General features: G+C 46.1%; 1 protein-coding gene across 2 annotated transcripts in view; it reads left to right on the forward strand.

Moving 5' to 3' along the window:
- The window catches only part of WWC3 (WWC family member 3), a 130,646-nt gene that overhangs the window by 84,786 nt on the left and 30,293 nt on the right, over positions 1-15,567 (forward strand). For both annotated transcript variants that reach the window (XM_017509917.2, XM_017509919.2), the window contains exons 8-9: positions 2,078-2,151; positions 13,325-13,567. In XM_017509917.2, the coding sequence (XP_017365406.1) occupies positions 2,078-2,151; positions 13,325-13,567 (317 nt within the window). The remainder of the gene's footprint in view (positions 1-2,077; positions 2,152-13,324; positions 13,568-15,567) is intronic.

Consider the following 15,567-nt stretch of genomic DNA (forward strand, 5'->3'; position numbering starts at 1 on the left):
TCACTAGGGGCCATCTTAGAAGTCTGCCTACCTCACTTTGTGCTTGTGTTGAGTCTATTTTGTGGGGTTGGTATTGCTATATATCAGATGCGCTTTTTGAGACTGGATATTTGCAACCACAGGGTTGCACATGCCATAGGGCAGCATAGGAACTGTGAAGCAGGAGTCTCTTGGATCCATTTGGCTGTCTTTTCTTTTCACTAAAATGTACATTTAATTGTCAAAGACAACTACAAAATTAAAGCTTAGAGAGAGGTGCATACAGCTTTGAGAAGAAGTTTGAGAGATGATGTTTATTGATCTTGATGAAGAGTTGGTTGTGAGGTAACTGATAAATAGGGGACTGAAATGGCAAGTAGCTCATCTCCACTGTGGACAGTTTTTGGAGCTGTGGCACTGCCACTTAAATATATTTATACTGAGGAAGCCAGAGAGGAGCATTGGATGAGGCCATTTAAACATGTATAATTGTGGCCAGGCATGGTGGCTCATGTGTAATCCTAGCACTTTGGGAGGTTGAGGTGGCCAGATTGCTTGAGCCCATGAGTTGAAGACCAGCCTGGGCAACATGGTGAAACTCCATCTCTACAAACCAAAAATTAGGCAGGCATTGTGGCTCATGCCTGTAGTCCCAGCTACTTGGGAGGCTGAGGCAGGAGGATCACTTGAGCCCAAGGGGTCAAGGCTGCAGTGAGCTGTGATTGCCACAGTGTACTCTAGCCTGGACAACAGTGTGAGACCCTGATTCAAAAAAAGAAACCATGAGCAATTGTTAACTCTGGTTGGAGAATGCTCATTCCCTTATAAGGCACTTTTTCATCTTGTCATTCAAGGCAATAAATTTGCAAAGAAATTTTCCATCAATAGATCAAAACTAGTATTGATAAATTCATTGCTAATCATTCAAGTTAAATATTTTCAGATACTTGTTGATGGGAAGTTATTTCAAAAACATAAAGACTTGGTGGTCATAATATGTGGTCTAGTAAGGTCAGACAACAGATGGAGCCGATTTATTGAAACTAGAGTTGTATGAATATTTGCAGGAATGAGGAAAGGATTAACCAAAGTGTAGTACAGTTACTTCCCATACATGTCTTTTTTTTTTGTTTTGTGTAGGATTTTGTCGCCGTCCATAGAATTGGTATGAAAATATTTAAGTATATTTCCTCACCACAGAGCACTGCATGTAGAGGCTAACTCTATCGTGGTACTCCCTGAGCTCTGGCTTTTTGAGACCTTGCTGGCCTTCCTTTTGTCCTTGGTTCTTTTACATGCCTTGTGGCATCAGAAGGCGTCCACCATCCAGCTCACATAACTAGTCCAGCTTCCTCAGACCGCGGGGCTTCTGAGTAGAACATCATTATTTTATGTTTACTGAGGAATTAGAGAATGTACTGCACAAAATGGGGTGACTGGTTTTTGCCTTCGTACCAACTTTTTTTTTCTTTTTGAGACGGAGTCTTGCTCTGTCACCAGGCTGGAGTGCGGTGGCGTGATCTTGGCTCACAGAAACTTCCCCTTCCTAGGTTCAAGCAATTCTTCTGCCTCAGCCTCCCAAGTAGCTGGGGCTACAGGCACGTGCCACCACACCTGGCTAATTTTTTGTATTTTTAGTAGAGAAGGGGTTTCACCATGTTGGCCTCGATGGTCTATATCTGTTGACCTCACAATCCACCCGCCTCGGCCTTCCAAAGTTCTGGGATTACAGGTGTGAGCTACCGCACCCAGCCTGTATCAACTTTTACTAAGTAATTTCCTACTTCTTTTAAAACTTAATTTGAGGTGGTTGTTTGGAATTACAGAATAGATAGATATGCTGCTGCTGTGAAAAAAAAAAAAAATCCTACCAGTTTAGGCAAAAAGAGTCTTCCCCTCTTCTTGCCCCCTCCCCCAGCCAGAGGCGGCCATAGAGGGTTATTCAGTGTTTCCTTGCAGACCTTGCATAAATTGAAAGTGAAAGAGATGAAGAGTATTTCTCATTGTTGCCGAAAGTTTAAGTGAAGTTGCTAATTTGGAAATATGTTTTTAATATGTGTTTCCTTTCTTTTTTCTCTCTCTCTTCTATTCCGGAAAGTTTGTCTTTGATGATAAAACAAGACTTGTAGACCGAGTCAGACTTAATTGGCAGTATGAAGAAGCCAGAAAGAGGTAAGAAGCGCATTTTTCCAACCTCACCTTCTGCTTGCTTTCTTTCTCCCGTGGAAGGAGGCATCGCAGAGTTCTGGTGGGGGACTGCCCGCATCTGATCGGAGAACACCATCTGATAGAATACCAAGTCAAGGATTTTCATTTACATGTAGCTTAATGCACACATATGACAAAATTTCAAGTGCATTTAAAATGTAAAATTCACAATATTGCAAACAGGCAGACTTGACTCCATAACAATAGAAACTTTTTTGGTGCTATCATTCCTGGTAGTTCAGAACCTCTACCTTCCTTCCCTTCCCTCCTTCCAATAGACCGAGAATCAATTCCGGAGAGTATCGTAAGTGAAACCACTTGATATTTCATGTGTGTGGCTTCTAACTCTATAGGCTAATGGGCAAAGCCATGTATCTTGATTATAAGACGTTCAATAAGCATTAGGTCAACAGGTGAGCAGTACCCAATTGATTTCATTCTGTTTATGTTGTCATGTCGTAAACCATTGGCCTCTTGCAAATTGCGGCTTGACCCAGTTTGTGCACTTGTGTTTCTCTTTCCTCACTTCCCTCCCTGCCTCCTTCCCTCCTAGTCTTCACCCTCGGACATGGAGAAAGCTGAGAGGCTTACAGACCCTCGTGTGGTGCAGCATTTCAGGGCGCCGCATGTCTCCTCACCTGCTTAGGGCTCCTGTTTTCAATATTGTTATCCTCTCTGGCTTTTGTATTCTCTTTTTAGAGACTTTCGCTCATTTGTGTCTTCTGGAAGGAGTCTTAGAACCCAATTATTTCCAAATAAGTGCTTCAGAAAAGTATGAAGCATATCTTTTTTAAAAAGTTTCTTGAGTCACAAATGAAATATTATCTTGCGGGGCGGGGAGAGCAGGATGTCGGGTGGGGTGAGGGGTTCTTTCTGGAAGCTAAACAGTTGGGCCTGCTCAGCACACTGTACCATTCATGGATGTCTGGAAAGCTACTTTGTTGGCTTTTTTAAAACTGTAAAAATAGCAACAAAAGCCCATCATATGATTCAGTGCTCCAGGGCCAACTGAAACGGACATGGGCCGTCTGTTTTCTAGGAGGTTTTCTAACCAGTGCCTCTTGGCTTTTTAGAATGGACTCATGGTGGGCTTTAAATTTCCCCACAGAACGGTGCCAAGTTCATTTGCCAATACTGATCGTCTCTGTGGTGGCATTCTTCATTTATCATGCATTCCTTCTCTTTAGCCTGCCGGAGTTTGTGAGGCGCGATTGTCTCTTCTGTTTCTGAATATATTCCTCTGCTCTCGCCTGTTTCTGGTGGAGCTGCAAAGTGTGGGTGCTGGAATTTGCCGTGCTGGATTAAACGCAGCAAATAGATCGTTGCTACACTTAGGAATGTGATTGTTAAGTGTTTGGCTGTGACATTTACCAAACATAGCAAGTAATTTCTTTGTTTTCTAGAGATGGTGCCAGTATACGGTGAGTAACCTAAATGTTGGGATAATATGTTTGGGTGAAAAGTCAATTATTTAAGAAAATTTTTCAAGGAGCAGGCACAGTACTTCATCAGTTCTTTTGAATAAAATACCATATTATTTCAAGATGCCCAGAACCTTGTTAGGAAATGCACTGCAGCTACAGGGGAAGGTTCAACCTTCCATCGGCAGGAGGGACATCTCAGAAACGCCTCTGTGCGCTGTGTTGGAATGTTTAAAACTCAGAGATGTCTTTTCAATTCTACCTGGGTGAGCTTGCACGGGTGCTGCCTGTCCTTTTCCCGCTAGCGAGGTGGTGCTCCACACAGGGAGGGAGGTCTTAACCCTCCAGGAGACTTCAGCAGTGTCTGCAGATGTGTTTAGGTGTCCCAACTCTGGGGCAGGTGCTACTGGCATCTAGTGGGCACCAGCCAGGGAGGCCACTCGACATCCTGTAGTGCACAGGATGGCCCCCACAGCAAAGACTTACCTGACCCAGCATGGCTACAGTGCTGAGGGCCAGAAACCTTGCCATGGGGCCTCTTCCTGTCTTGCTCCTGAATCTTCATGATGTGTGGACAACAAGGGGCTTACACGAGCAGGTCACCTGCTGACTCACAGGCATCATCCCAATGCCCATGCCTCACTTACCCTGTTCCAGCCATATCGGCCCCTCGGTGTTCCTCAGACGTGCCAGCATGCCTGCACTGAGCAGCCCCTCGGGCCTCCCACTGGGCGTCCTCCCCACTGAGCCAACTCTTGACCTAGCATCTGCAGCTGGCAGAGTGACGGCCCCTCAAGGTGTCTACATCCTGATCTCCAGAGCCTGTGAACATGTGGCTTTCTGTGGCAAAAGGGACTTCGCAGATGTCATTAGATTAGGGATCCTGAGATGATGGGGGAATAAGCCTGGATGATGCAGGCAGGCCCAGTGCCATCACAAGGGTCCTCATAAAAGAGAGACAGGACGGTCAACAGCAGAGAGGGAGATGTGAGGTTGGAAGCAGAGGTCAGAATAGTGTGGAGCCAGGAGCCAGGGAGCATGGGCAGGCCCTGGAAGCTGGAAGGTGCACAGAAACAGATTTTCCCCTGGAGCCTCCAGAAGGAACGCAGCCCTGTAGACACATTTTCAACTTCCGCCCTCCAGAACAGTAAGGGAATAATAGATGTTGCTTTGAGCCATTAAGTTTATGGCAATTCAGGGCAGAAAAGAGCAAACCCGTACAATTCCCTTGGCCTGGAATGAGGTGGCTTTTCCCCAGGTTGTCACATGACCTCTCCTCTCCTTTTGATCACCTTGTTAGAGAGGTTTCCTTGACCATCCTGAAGAAAATGGCACCACCCGGTTCTCACCCCTCTCCCCCCGATTTGCTGAGCAAATGTTATTACCTAAGTAGTGTTTACTTTGTTATTGCCTGTCTCTCCCTGTGAAAATGTAAATAACCCACATGAATACAGGGAGTGTATGTCATTGCTGTAAGCCCAGCAGCTACATACTCAGTGAATATTTATTGAATGAGTAAATGAGGGTCCTATGTGGTTGCATTTGCTATTTGGCCTTTGCCCCAGGACTGGGCGAGCCAGGGCATTCCCGTGGCTGGGTCAGGTCCAGGCCAACTGCTCTGCTCCTGGGTCCCTTCTTCAAACCTCCATCCAGGTGTGAGCCTTGGGGTCTCTTGCCTTGAATTGAGAAGGGAAAGGGCTTCCAGACGTGGGTGCATTTAGGGATTGAAGGTAGACAGGGAACGGTCTCTCCCTTTCAAGGACTATGTTTAAGCTGTGATATGTCAACACACTGAGCTAGACTCACAGTTCTTGGCCTTCATGGACATTTGAAAGGGCTACTAGCCTTTGAACTCCATAATAAATCCTCTTCTTGGAGGTTGGAGAAAATGGCATTGAAGCTGGGCCCTGAAGGAGTGCTGGAGTCCCAGTTGCCCATCCGTTGGGGATGGGCTTTCTCAAGTAGGAGTGGGGGTCAGGAGTGGGGGTGAGGTGTCAGTCTGTAGCAGCTGGACTGGCCTGGAATTGCAAGGCAAAGGCCAGCCAGGGTGGAACCAAGGATGCGTGAGCAGGGAGGCAAGCCATGGCATGGGGGCCATGATGCCCTGAAGAAGTGTCAGAATTGCTAGGCACCTTTGAGTTGGGAAGGTTACGTGTGAGCCATTCAGATGGTGGTATGTGGAGGAGGGCCATTGGAGGAACCCATATGGCACAGAGATGAAGTCACCCAGCAGCTGAGCTCACCTTGGAAGATGGAACACAGGGAGAAAGGAGGAGATGCCAGGACTGAGCCTGAGGAAGTCCAATCAAAGGCCTGGCAAGGATGAGACTGGCCAGAGGGTGTGGTAAAAGGTCCAAGAGACGACGGCCGGCGCTGGAGGAAACAAGAAGAGGAAGCATACCTAAGAAGACACTTGTCTCCATGGGCCCAGTGGCTGTGAAGGAACGGAAAGGGAGGGGTGCCATTGGCCGACAGGCAGGCCTCAGCATCCCAAGCCCAGCCTGAGATGTCCCTGGCCCATGGTGCATGGGGAAAAGGAGGGCCAGGGGCAGGTTTTCCCAAAGCCCACTCGCTGCTTTCCATTCAAAGAACTCTGTCATTTGGAGACATATGTACATACATGTAATATATATTTTAATATATTCAATACATATATATTTTTATATATTATATAATACATATTTAATATGTGTATTATATATTTTTTTTCTGTTAAAACATCTTTCTCTTATAAACTCATGATAGTTGATGTTAATTGGTTTTTCCAAAATCTTTACTTGGCAAAATACTAAGCTGGCAGTCCTAAATTCATGCCATCAGCACACTCCCCCTTTTAAACTGGACTGGCCTGGGGGAAGTGCAACAGAGATGCTGCTCTCCCTGGAATTAAAGGAGGAGGATGGCCTGGAACAGGGTTTCCAGAGGCTCATGGTAAAGTGGAGGGTTGTTTCAAAGGCAGATCTCGGTTTTGACAGTGAGTTTGGTGTTTTCAGTGGACTTGAAGCTGCTTATAAACATTCTTGACGTGTTCTTGTCAGTGGAGTCTGCAGCGGATATGGCAGTTCACTGAGTCATTGATTGCAGCTCCCTTGGGCTCTGGTTCCCTGATGGGGGGGCTGCACATATCCAGTCCCCTTGGAGTGATCGTTTCTGCCTCCGGTCATTCCACATTGGTACCTATAGTAAAGGCTTAACCAGTAAGTGCATGCCCACCTCGTGAACTACTCAGCTGTAGGTCACAGAACCCTCAGCAGCCTGGGTGAGGCCCTAGACTTTACATAGCTTGTAGCATCGTCAGGACCAAATTAGCTCCCCTCTGTCCCATCCCCGTAGACAGATGGAAGGCTAGGAAGGTTGATGTCATCAGGTCTCCGGCACCAGATCAGTGATTTCATTACAAGTGCTTTTTCTGAGTGTTCTGTTAGACTGCTTCTAAATGAGGCACGTGAGGAGAACAATATAGACTTGGGAAGAGAGCAGTGGCAAGTGGTTCTCTGGCAAGAACTCAGTCTTGTAGAACAAACATTAACATTCCAGGAGCCAGGTGCTGAGTGCCACAGTCAAAGCATGGCAGCTTTGAGGTCCTGTCTGTGGTCTCTTTATTCAGCCCCCTTGATCAGGCTGGGACACAGTGTCCTTGATATCCCTGTGAGTGTCCCTGGAGAAGTGGTGTGCAGTGAGCAGGAAGGCATCATGTACCCCCATCAACCCACCAAAGCATGAAAAAAAACGTATTGCTTTTAGTGGCAATGTAGCAAAGAATAATGCGTTCTTCCCTGCTCCCTCATTCTGAGCCTAATTGACAGCATGTGCCCTTTCTTCCTGCCCATGTGGTCATCTATTATATTAGTGCCACTATTCAGTGTTGTCCTTTTGTTCTGCTACTTTGCCCTTGGCCATTAATCTCCCAGCTCTCATTTCTGAAATCATTTCACCCTGCAGGCTTAGCTTCCCTACTGCATTAGGGTTCTACAGAGTAGGGGTAGGAGGAGAAGGGAGAGAGATTGGTTTATTATAGGAGTTGATTCACGCCATTATGGAGACCAGTAAGTCCTACCATCTACAAGCTGGAGACCCAGGAAAGCCAGTGGTATAATTCAGTCCAAGTCTGAAGGCCTAAGAACTGGAGAGTGGGGGGTGGAGTCCGGTGGGTGGGTGGTCCTGGTGTAAGTCCCAGAGTCTGAAGGCCTGAGAACCAGGATCTTTGGTGTCTGAGGGCAGAAGGTGGATGTCCCAGCTCAATCAGAGAGACAGAATTCACCCTTCCTCCACCCTTTTGCTCTATTCAGTCCCTCAATGAATTGGATGGTGCCCACCCGTGAGGTGGTGAGGGTGGTTCTTCTTTGCCCAGTCCACAGATTCACATGCTCATCTCTTCCAGAGACTCCTTCACAGACACATTCAGAGATAATGTTTTACCAGCTATCTGGGCATGCCTTAGCCCAGGCAAGTTGACACACAAAGTGAGCCATCGTGCCTGTCCTCTGCAGAACCTCTTGTGGTTTGCCACTTCCGAACAGTGGAGAAGTTTATGCCTTACACATTTTGGAGGTCTTTCCTTGCACATATATATTTGAGATTGTTTTTAAGATGTGGGAAATTGTCAAAAATGCTGAGTTCTGGACAATGAGGGATTTCATGTATATTCAGATTTATTTTATTTTATCTTATTTTATTTTTGAGACAGGGCCTCACTCTGTCACCCAGGCTGAAGTGCTGGAGTGCTGGAGTGCAGTGGCATGATCTTGACTCAATGCAACCTCCGCCTCCTGGGTTCAAGTGATTCTTGTGCCTCAGCCTCCTGACTAGCTGGGATTATAGGCACGTGCCACCACACCTGGCTAATTTTTGGATTTTTGGTAGAGATGGAGTTTCACCATGTTGGCCAAGACTGATCTGAACTCCTGACCTCAAGTGATCCACCTGCCTCAGCCTCCCAGAGTTCTGGGAACTACAGGCATGAGCCACCCCACCCAGCTGGATTTCATATATATTCAGATTTAAAGGAAGTTTGTGGAAGTTGAATTCTTAATTCTGAGTGGTGGTGTGATTTCTAGAGAATTCTCTGGTCAAATGATCCCTATCATGATGACCAGTTTTGTATTTTTAACTGTGGGCCCTGTGAAATGTACCAAAAGGACTGCTTGCACCTTTCCCTTTAGGAATACCTCTTCAGATTCCCGAGGCAGACCTAACGATAGGAGTATTTTCACATTACTTGTTTAAAAATTTTAGAAATTTTAAAAGTGAAGTTGAAAGAAAGAGCAAGTCTTCTTGAAGCAATCCCGGTGACGCAGATGGCTTCTTATTTTTAACTTAAGAGCACTTGTTCCAGGACTGTGGACAAACTGTAGCTGTTGCCATAGAAACACTCTCAGTCCAGATAGGAACAAAACATTCGGTCCATCCAGTTTCTCTGCCTCTTAGTTTTTGTTGCCAGGATCAGTCCTGCTATTCATCAGTTGTCGGGGATCAGTGTAGTGTTATGATTCCAGTTGAATTTGATCAATCACTTGAATTTTTTCTTCATTTTTCAAATGACTTCATATCTGGGTTTTAGGGGTGGGGCACAATTGTGAGAAATAAGGAAAAGCATCTTTGCCACTGCGGCTCTGTCTTCCACATTCGGGTCAATGTGAAGAAGCCTGTAGACTTGCTGCTTTTTATTTGATGCAGTTGCTCTCTGAAGATCTGTCTGTTGCAAAGGGAGAAGATGTCAGGGCTGGGAAGTTGAGGACAGGGTGAGATATTGGTGTATTAGCAGACCTTTCTTATCCCACATATTCTAGATTCAGACTTCTCAAACTTCTGACATTAAGAGTTGAGTAGAATGGATACTGGTTTATCAATACTTAGTTCAATCAGCTGAAGTGATGTCATTGTTCGTCTGACTTAGATCTCAGCTGATGTTTTCTTTAACATTTGCTTTTTATTTAAATGGGTATTTACAACAAGAAAACTAAGAGACAATGTAAGACGTATCAAACCTGTAGCCATAATTGCAGTCTGAAGGCATGAGGCTCTAAGCTGACACCACGTCCTGGAATGTGCCGTTGGGATCCCTCACGACTCTTCCCATGGGCTAGGACCGTGGGCTGCCGGGAGTTCTGCTTGCTATTCCACAAAGCAGCGGGATTTTAGGAACGTGAGAAATGATACTGTAGACTGCAGATTTTTGGTATAAATTCAAATAATTGGGGATTATTCTTGATATGCCTCAATACTTTTTATTATTAAAAGTGCATTTTTTTTTCCCATAAACATGCAAATCGTATTTAAGATTTTCATGTGAATCGTGAGCGTCTAAGTCATTTCTGTGGCATAAATGCAGACTTCTCTTCCTGGTTTAATGGTGCCTGGGTTGTAACAGAAAAGGTGTCTGGGCAAAAATCATAAGGGAAAAACGATTCATATTTTATGTTTGTCTACATTAGGCCTACTCAGGGAATAGAATTTGGGAATCATGTAATAAGAAACCTGCATGCTTGATTGAACATTTGCTTTCTTCACTCTCAGGACATGGAGACATATATTTTAAGGCTTTTAAAATCATTTGGGAGAGATTTTATATAGGCCATAAAATGTATTACCTATCAAAAATAAGAATCATTGAAGAATGTAGTTGACTCATAGAAAAAAAATTTCTAATTTAAACTGCTATTAGTTCTCTTTACAAATAAACTTGGGAAAGTTTTGTTTGCAAACTTTAACCATGACCTTGCTCTGCTTCCATGTATTTAATGTCACTGAGATGATATTTCAAAGAAAAGCCTTTCTGGAAATTGTTTTTCCTTTAATATCCAAAATTGGAACAACAGCACTTACAGGAGCGAGGCTCCAACCAGTGGATCAGCTGTTTGGCATGGAAGTAGAAGAAGGTGCATTGAAACTCAGTACATCTGTGTTTAGCCTTAGGCAGGAAGTCTGTTTCTTCAAGTAAACCTAACATACTAAAGATACTCCCTGCAGATGGCTCGTTTCCGGCCCATGGCAAGGTAGGCAAGGCATAGGGTTTTAAAGGCAGCACCGTCTTGTCTGTCCCGTGGGAACATAAGAACAATCGATTGTTGAAGGAATCCTAGTACTTTTGGCTTCCAGTACAGACAGACAGACGTGCTTCTCTCAACCTTGCTGAAGCAGGCCCAAAATGTTCATACCTAGAACATGGGGACAAAGAAAGAAATTGCGCTTTCCAATATATACCAGTTTCTTCTAGATTCATGTATAGCTCTGAAATGAAGACGAGATTGTTTGCATTGTATTGAAATTATATTATTCGAGCCCCACAATTCTTAGGCACAGAAATGTTTGCCTAGTGTTCAGCACAGCCCAAACAACATTTCCAGATGGGTTGCAATAAGTCAACCTCATCCAGATTTTGTTGCTGCTAGAAAGGTCGTCCCTTGCCATATGTCCTTGCATATTTTTCCTGCCAGCTGTGGGAAGTGACGGGACATGGTTTAATTTGGGCTGCTCTTGTGTTTCTTTATGCCTGCAGCAGACAGGTCTTTTAAAACTTGCCCTTTGCCTCTCCTCCCTCCTATAATTCATTTTTCTTCCTCATTCTTTTTTTTCTGATAGTGCATATTACTTGAGATTTTCCTGGAAAGGGTGTTATTATCTGGAATTGGATCTTCTGCCACCTTCAACAGCCTGAATCCTTGTAGGCTAGCAGCTAACCTAGAGCTGGCAGACTCAAATGGAATCTTGATCTCTTCATAGTTAAGGCTCAGAAAACTCAAAAGGAGTGCTTTGTAAAATACATCTGTTTATGTTATATGTATGATAATTAGTATGAGTACAAAATGATCAGGTGAACTTTAGCGGGGGCTCAGATAGACTTTCCTGTGGATCAAATAAATGGAAATGAAAAAAAGTATGAGGATGCAGATTTGCTCATTGGTCTTCATCTTTTACATTTATTTCTTGTCTTGATCTACTGTAGAATGTTCCAGAAATGTCATTGGGTATAATGTCTGATTTGGCACTGACTTATTTGTGGTTTGCTTAGAGTGTATTTTCCTTGGGCTTTGGGTATATGACTGCCATAAATTTTAATTACACTAATTAGACATAGGTGGACGCTTAAGCCCAGTTGGATTCCTAGCCCTGTTCAGCTGCCTCTGTCATTAGTTTTTCTGGTGACATGGTTTGGCACCATCTTCGAACACATTTTCCGGAAATTAGTTTTAAGTTAGAAAATAACTCGTCTAATAAAGCTACTGACATTCAACTAGTTTCTTTACCTTGTTGGAGAAGTGAACTTGAGTAAAACGCATACATTTAAACTATAACTTGTATTCCGGTTTTTTTCCCTAACTGTGGGCCTTCAGATTGGTTTGGTGCCTAGAGAGGGAGTCGCACCCGATCCTCATGAATCCATGTGCTCGTGCTCGTGCCTAGTTTAGGTGGAGCCTGACTTGGCACAGGGCTGGGCAGCAGGTTTTAACATGTGTGGCAGTACTAGTCAATTGGGGATATCCACATGGCTCATAGTGTAGAGGAAGATTCTGAGGTCTAGACCCAGTAGGGAGGAAGCCAGCTGTGATTAGTGCCATATACCGTGGGCACAGGACGAGGCAGTGTCAGGAGCACCTCTGCCCTGCATCTTCCTTGGAGGATATAGTGCTGTGTGTGCCTGCCGCATCCTTGTTCTCACAGCTCTTTGTGATCTCAGAGAACTGTTTGGATTTTGTTTTTGGGCGAGTATGCCAAACTGTGTCCTCAACAGCACGGGGTTCAGGTTGAGTTTGGCATTTCTAGTTTCTCCCTAGAAACAGATATCCCTCATCTTTAACCTTACTTTCTAGTCTTATTTTTAAAGGATGCTTTAAAAATACAGGCCACATCTGTTTCACTTAATGTGCATTCAACAGCACCTCATGACACAGAAAGTAATGCGATCTGTTTGCCAAGCAAGCACTTGGAAATTTCGAGGTGTGGAAACTGATAGGAGCCTCTGTTTTTCCACCTTGAGGATTGTGGCTCTCTGCATCCACCTACATCATCTCTTGCCAACAACCACACTCACAGGGCTGCCTTTTGTTCTCTCATATATTTACAGGTGTGTTTGTTCATTGTTCAATGCACTCAGCTTTTGTTGAGTGCCCACTTGCTCTCTGCAAGGTGTTTTGAATTCATATGTGGCCAGGGGCTCTTGTGCACGAAGCACAGAAGACATGGAGCATGAGGCTGCAAAGGTTTTCCTTTCTGGAGCCAGATGATGAGTGCATTTCACTTTCGTTATTTCGCTAAGGTGGCTGTCCATGGTTAGGCATAGCCGAGGAGGCGGGAGGCCGGCAGCATTTTTTGGGGTCCAACATGCTGTTTAGCTACTGATGAGGATGAGCAGGAGAAACAAGCAGACTCCCTCTTGCTCTGGGACAGTTTCATGTAGGAAATCAGGAGTCTGAGCCACCCAGAGAGAGCATGGGCATGTTGCCGGCTGCTGGCCTTTTTGTCAGTTCTTTGGAACCAGCATGATGGGGTTATTGTCATCTCGAATCTCAGGCTAAGGGAGCTTCAGTAAAGGACTTCTGCACCACTTTTTAGGACCCATTGTTTCCAAATCCTTTTGAGTGTAAAGGTCACTCAGTGCAATCATTTCACTACTTATTTGGCAAAGGGAGTTTACAGAATCAGTGTGAGACGTGGAGCTGTAAAGATGGCGTTTTTCAGACCGTGATGTCCTTGTTCTCTCCCTGTCTCTCTCGCAGAGTCTCCAACATCCAGCAGCAGCTGGCCCGGCTTGACAATGAATCGTGGCCAGGCACGGCCGAGGCTGACAGGGACCGGCTGCAGCTTGTCAAGGAGAAGGAGGCCCTGCTGCAGGAGCTTCAGCTCATCATCGCACAGCGGCACTCTGAGGGAGACGTGGCCCGGCTGGAGGAGGAGCGGGAGCGCCTGGAAGAGGAGCTGCGGCACGCACGGGCCACCTCCGCACAGGGCGCCACGGAGAGGTGGGTCATGGGGACACGAATTCCAGCAGAAAGCCGGCTGGAAAAACTCCACGGGGTGGCTTGCCTGTGGCTGGAGGGTGTTCCTGATAATTACCTGGAGCCTCTCTCTGCATAAGATGGCAGGTTGTGAAGGCTGGGCCTGCCTTCCACACTTAACAGCAGTTTCTCTGTGGTTATCAGCTGGGCTTTGGAGAACAGCTCCTCCCCCATGTGTTAACGTCTTGCCCCCTTGAGCTCACATGAACAGCTCCACAGAGAAGTTAATAGACATTTGGATGATTTGATCTGTTCAGATGCTCTTATTCCTACTATTTCCCAATGGTCATCTGTATATTGGGCATCCTTTATGCTTGGATGTTCGTGGGTCATCTTCATAGGAGACAAGTCTGTGGCTTGGCACAAGGGGCTCACTGCAGCCTCAGAGGGAAATGGTGGTGTTTGGAGAGTTGAACTCAGAGTCCCAGGCAGGGGAGTTTCATTTTTCCTGAGATGGTGTCTTGCCGTGTCACCTCACCCTGAATAAACTGAGAGTGGAATCTAAATGTCAAAAGGGACTGTGCAGCTGAAGCTTTCTGCTGTGCTCTTGCACGCCTGCAAATTTTTTTAGTTAAACATTTCCTTCTTTTCCACCCTTGGTATTCTCGTATGTATGTTCTGCATAGGAGGGCCTGGGAGCTCCTGTTGCTTCTTTATGAATCAGGGTGGACTTGGCCCCACAAATGCCGCCTGCCCCTCAGGGCCCCACACCCATACTCCCTTGACCGTGGCTACTGTCACCATGTGGAAATCCAGCACACATGAGTGCTGTGGCCCCTGAGTACAAGTCTGTAGCCCTCCATGAAGCCAGTGTTAGCCCCGATGCCTGGGTTCAAAGGGGGGGACAGCAAAGCCGGACCAGCTTTGACTCACATGGGGGTCTCATGTGGGACCAGCCCAGGTGCTAAGTCCTGGGACTCAAGTCCTCAACTAGGACCTAATCACCCCAAGCGTGTTTCCTGAATCTGCTACTAAGTGACCTTGGCCAGAAAAGCACATCCCCATGTGCTAAGCACTTGCACGCAGATCGCGTGGGGGTGGGGCTCTTGTAGCTCTGGACCTTCTGTGCCGGTGCACACAGGGCCCATTTCTCCATGTCACCTCCCTTCATTGGAGGGGTGCTTGCAGTTTACCAGCATGGGGCCACATGGTAGGAGGCTTTGGCTGGCAGCATGGGGACACCTTGCATGGCTCAGGTTCAGAGAGAGAGTGAGGTTGGTGCCTTAAGGCTGAGCTGTGCCAGCTGTGGAACTGGGCCCAGTCTGCCCATCTCGGCTGCAATGTCATCAGCAGCAAATGGGAGGCATGTGCTGGGCTGGGGGTGTCATCAGAGGGACAGAGAGATGTGCTCCTCCTTCAGGCCTCCCACCCATTGGGCCTCCCACCCCAGCAGATGATACATGGCGGCGGCCTCCCAGCTGCTCAGAGCCAGCATCCCTGGAGGGAGCTGGTGCCTGTCTCCTGGGCTGAGGGAGCAGGCTTGAGGTGAAGGACACATACCCTAGATAATCTCTCAGATGGCTCCTGTCAATGCTTGTGACATTCTTTATTTTAGTTTGCTAATGTTAGTGCGTGGCGGGCATATATACAAGATGCTGATGTTCAGCAGAGAACCCCAGGGCTCTGTTGCAAGATGCTTGCCATCCTGAGAAATTCTCTTTCCAAGGATGACTGCTTTTATTATAGGGGTGATTGAAAATGAAAGATGAGTCAATAAGCAAAAATTTGGGCTGGGTGTGGTGGCTCATGCCTGTAATCCCAGCACTTTGGGAGGCCGAGGTGAGCGGATCACAAGGTCAGGAGTTTGAGATCAGCCTGGCCAGCATGGTGAAACCCCTTCTCTACTAAAAATATAAAAAAATTAGCTGAGCATGGTGGTAGAGGCCTGTTATCCCAGCTACTTGGGAGGCTGAGGCAGGAGAATTGCTTGAACCCAGGAGGTGGAGGTTGCAGTGAGCTGAGAT

This window comes from Cebus imitator, unplaced genomic scaffold, assembly GCF_001604975.1.
Source record: "Cebus imitator isolate Cc_AM_T3 unplaced genomic scaffold, Cebus_imitator-1.0 Scaffold426, whole genome shotgun sequence".
NCBI classification, from domain to species: domain Eukaryota; kingdom Metazoa; phylum Chordata; class Mammalia; order Primates; family Cebidae; genus Cebus; species Cebus imitator.